The sequence below is a fragment of the Lactuca serriola genome, chromosome 8 (assembly GCF_051521515.1).
Source record: "Lactuca serriola cultivar US96UC23 chromosome 8, Lser_US96UC23_V15, whole genome shotgun sequence".
Taxonomy (NCBI): domain Eukaryota; kingdom Viridiplantae; phylum Streptophyta; class Magnoliopsida; order Asterales; family Asteraceae; genus Lactuca; species Lactuca serriola.
This window is the reverse complement of record NC_136415.1, coordinates 146,962,845-146,966,659: the sequence shown is the minus strand read 5'-3', so window position 1 is coordinate 146,966,659 and position 3,815 is coordinate 146,962,845. Positions and strand designations below refer to the sequence as shown.

General features: G+C 32.6%; 1 protein-coding gene across 1 annotated transcript; it reads right to left on the bottom strand.

Moving 5' to 3' along the window:
* Positions 1 to 414: 414 nt before the first annotated feature.
* Positions 415 to 1,522, bottom strand: LOC145067485 (uncharacterized). The gene is made up of 2 exons (XM_079014618.1): positions 1,042 to 1,522; positions 415 to 881 (listed from the first exon to the last, which is right to left on the bottom strand). Exons 1-2 carry the CDS (start codon positions 1,520 to 1,522, stop codon positions 415 to 417), a joined length of 948 nt encoding a protein of 315 aa, XP_078870744.1.
* Between the last annotated feature and the right edge of the window lie 2,293 nt (positions 1,523 to 3,815).

Here is a 3,815-nt window from a genome sequence, read left to right as displayed (position 1 = left end):
AAAACGCACCAGTAACTTGGTGTTATAAAATGTATTGTTGTGTGTGATGTGATGAGTAAATAGAGCAAGCATATGAGTCAAAGTTTATCCATTACTTTTAGGTCCCATTTGATAGTTGCTGGCTGAGAAAGTGTTGACTAAGAAATGTCTGTCTGGGTATGAAATCCTGACTGAGTAAGAAATCTTGTTGTTTGATTGTACATCTGACTGAATGTGCTGAGTGATGAAAATGACAATTTTACCCTTCTATTATATATATAAACGGATTAAGTTGCTGAATAATTATAAAAACATACATATTGTCATACAAAATATAAATTACACACAAATAAAAAATGTCATACAAAAAGTAAATTAAACATAAATCATTTAATATCCAAAAAAACATAAAGAAATTTAAAATAACATAATAATTTAACGTAAAGTAGGTGAGAGTAATTGATTTGCAATCTGATCACGCAAAACACACATATATTTAATGGCTTCTGGACCCCATTCTATGCCTTGTATGTTTTCTCTATCAATTCCCCCACCTTGGACGTCAGGAGTAACCATAGTGTCCTCCTCAAAATTTCTAAACAAGTCATCTTCTATATTGTACTTCCTTATAAAATTATGGACCGCGACACAAGCAATGACTATGTCTCTTTGCACTGTAAAAGGATAAGGGGCCATTTGTTTTAAGATTGGGAATCTCGCCTTCAATACACCATAAGCACACTCAATAACATTTCTAAGTTGTGCATGAGCATAATTGAACCTTTCTTCTCTAGTTAAAGGTCTGCCTCTTCGAAAATCGGCTAACCAATACCTAGTATTGCGGTATGGAGCCATAAACCCACGAGTGTTTGTATATGCGGCATCACAAAGGTAATATTTATCTGCAAATGAATGTGAAATATATTATATAATGACACATATTATATAAAGAAGATAGATAATAAAAATTATATAAAGATTACAAACCTGGTGGAGGAAATGGAAATCCAGAAGTCGAATTGAATGCAACTTCTTTCAAAACTCTTGAATCATGTGCTATACCTTCCCATCCAGCCCAAACAAAGGTGAATATCATATCAAAAGCACAAATTCCTATTACATTTTGAAAACATTCTCCTTTTCCTCTTCCCCTATAACGAGTTTGTTGATCAACGGGTACAACCGCATGTACAAGAGTTCCATCTAATGCACCTATTGCTCCGGAAAAAATATTTTTTAACCGTCTATGTTGTTCCGAGTTATGTCTTGTTGGATTAGGAGTTGTTGGTACTATAATTTCTTTTGCAAAACACATCATTGCAGTTAGGACCTCGTGAAAACATTGATGAATCATTTGTGTGGAGTGATGAAATCTTCCCTTAACCGCACGAAAACGTTCATTATGTCCTATAACGTGTAAGAACATAGCCATCTTCTCTTCACTGCTAATTGTCCTACTATCTTGCAACCAATTTTTTTTTGGGTAAAATGGTTGCATAACAATGCAAATGCCTCTTGTGTAAGACGCATCATATCGAAACATTGTGTAGGGTCTCCGTACATCAAATCTTGCGTATACGCATACCCGCTTGAATCGTTATCTCTAATTCTACGGATTCTGATTAGTCTGCGCCGATTTGACCTCAACCAATAAAACACAAGTAAAAGAAAAGCTACAACTTCACCATCAGAAACCATACTTGACCTATTACAAACAATTAGGTAACATGTTAAACTAAAAACAAAATCATGCACCAAAAAAATTAGTAAACATCATCCAAAGTAACAAAAGGCATATTCAATATCCAATAACATATCATCCAAAGCAACAAAAGTCATATAACAAAAAACCAGTAAACATCATCCAAAGTAACATCCAAAAGTCACGCAGATAACAAAAAGGCATGCAACAAAAAAACTAGTAACCAAACTTTTCTACCCGCACCCATCAAAGGTAACCATACTTCCTACCCGCACCCATCACCCACGACTCACAACTAATATGCGAAAGTCGTAACCAAACTTTTCAAACATCAGCACTTTCACCAAATAGCAAAAGAGCGGTCTTGTATCTTTCATCTTCTTTTCCCCATTCCATTTTGTTCAATTTCTCCATACACGCATCAACATCCTTATCCTTTTCACTTTTTTCAATTCTTTCATTTTTTTCTACTAACGACCTTGCAAGCTTGACAATCTCCTCTTCAACTTCTAATGCCCTTGCATCTCTTTTTTTCCCACCAACTCTTTTGTTTCCACCAACTTTTGTATTTTTTGAACGCCCCGAAGATTCTTCACTTACACCTACGTGTTGTGTTGAGGTTTCCATTGGAACACCATCATCAAAATCATGGGCACTAAATTCTTCTACAGGACGAGGGACTGTAGAAGATGGCCCCCAACTTTGAAAGCCGGTTGAGGTCGATCCTTCAAATAGTTGTGTGCAAAGATCAGGAAACAGCAGGGGTCTAGTTTTCAATGACAGCACGTACTTGTTCAACTGTTTACAATTTTTATGATTATTAGTATTTTTTATAAAAATAATCATAATAGTATTTGTTATAAAAATATTACCTTCCCCTCTTCCTTCCATTGTTCATCGGTCAGATTAAATTTATTTTTTATAGGATCATATATATTGCCGTTTTTGTTTTTCAGTTTCACCTAAGCAACATATTTTGATTTGTAGTAGTCAAAGTGGTTTCTCATTTGCTTCTGATCAACCTCTTTACCGTGTTCATTTATCAATTTTTCGCGTACTGTCTTCCATGAACTAACCTTAACCCCAGAACCCTCACGACCATTAGTGGTTAGTTCATGGATACATGCATCAAGAAAAGTTTTGTCCTCACTTTCGGTCCAAACCTACATCCTTAAACATTAATATTTAAAGTAATTTATCATAACTTTTATCATAACTTCTACCGGTGAATCAACATCATCCTAAATAATAATAGAACAATTAAGGTCAACATAGCTTATAAAAAAAAAAAAAAAAAAAAAAAAAAAAACAGCTTTCGTAGCTTATAAACAAAAAAAATCACAACATTGCCTATACATAAAAAAAGATTCCAGATGTCATAGCTTATAGACAAAAAAAAATTCACAGCATTGTCAATAGCTTTTAGATTTCACAACTTATAATCAAAAAAAAAAAAAAAAAAAAAAAAATCACAGCGTTGCCAATAGCTTTCAGATTTCACAGCTTATAAAAAAAATCATAGCATTGGCAATAGCTTTCAAATTTCACAGCTTATAAAAAAACCACAGCATTGCCAATAGCTTTCAGATTTCACAGCTTATAAACAAAAAAAAAAAAAAAAAAAAAAAAAAATTCACAGCATTGCCAATAGCTTTCAGATTTCACAGCTTATAAACAAAAAAAAATTCACAGTATTGCCAATAGCTTTCATATTTCACAGCTTATACACAAGAAAAAATTTCAGATATTGTTCCAAACCAACATTGCCATCATAACTTTCAATTTCACAGCTTATAAACAACAAAAAAATCAGATTTCATAACATTACAGGATTAGAACAAGAATAATTTTCAATTTCACAGCTTATAACTTTCAATTTCACAGCTAATAAACAACAAAAGAACCAAATTCACAGCATTAGAACAAGAATAATTTTTGATTTCATAGCATTAAACAAAAAAAGAAAAAAAAAATCAGATTTCATAACATTACAGGAAATTCTTATCTCATAGCATTAGAACAAGAATAATTTTTGATTTCATAGCATTAAACAAATAATTTCATAGCATTTAAACAAAGATGATTTGCTGATTTCATAACCAATTTTGGATTTCTGATTTCACAAATCATATAA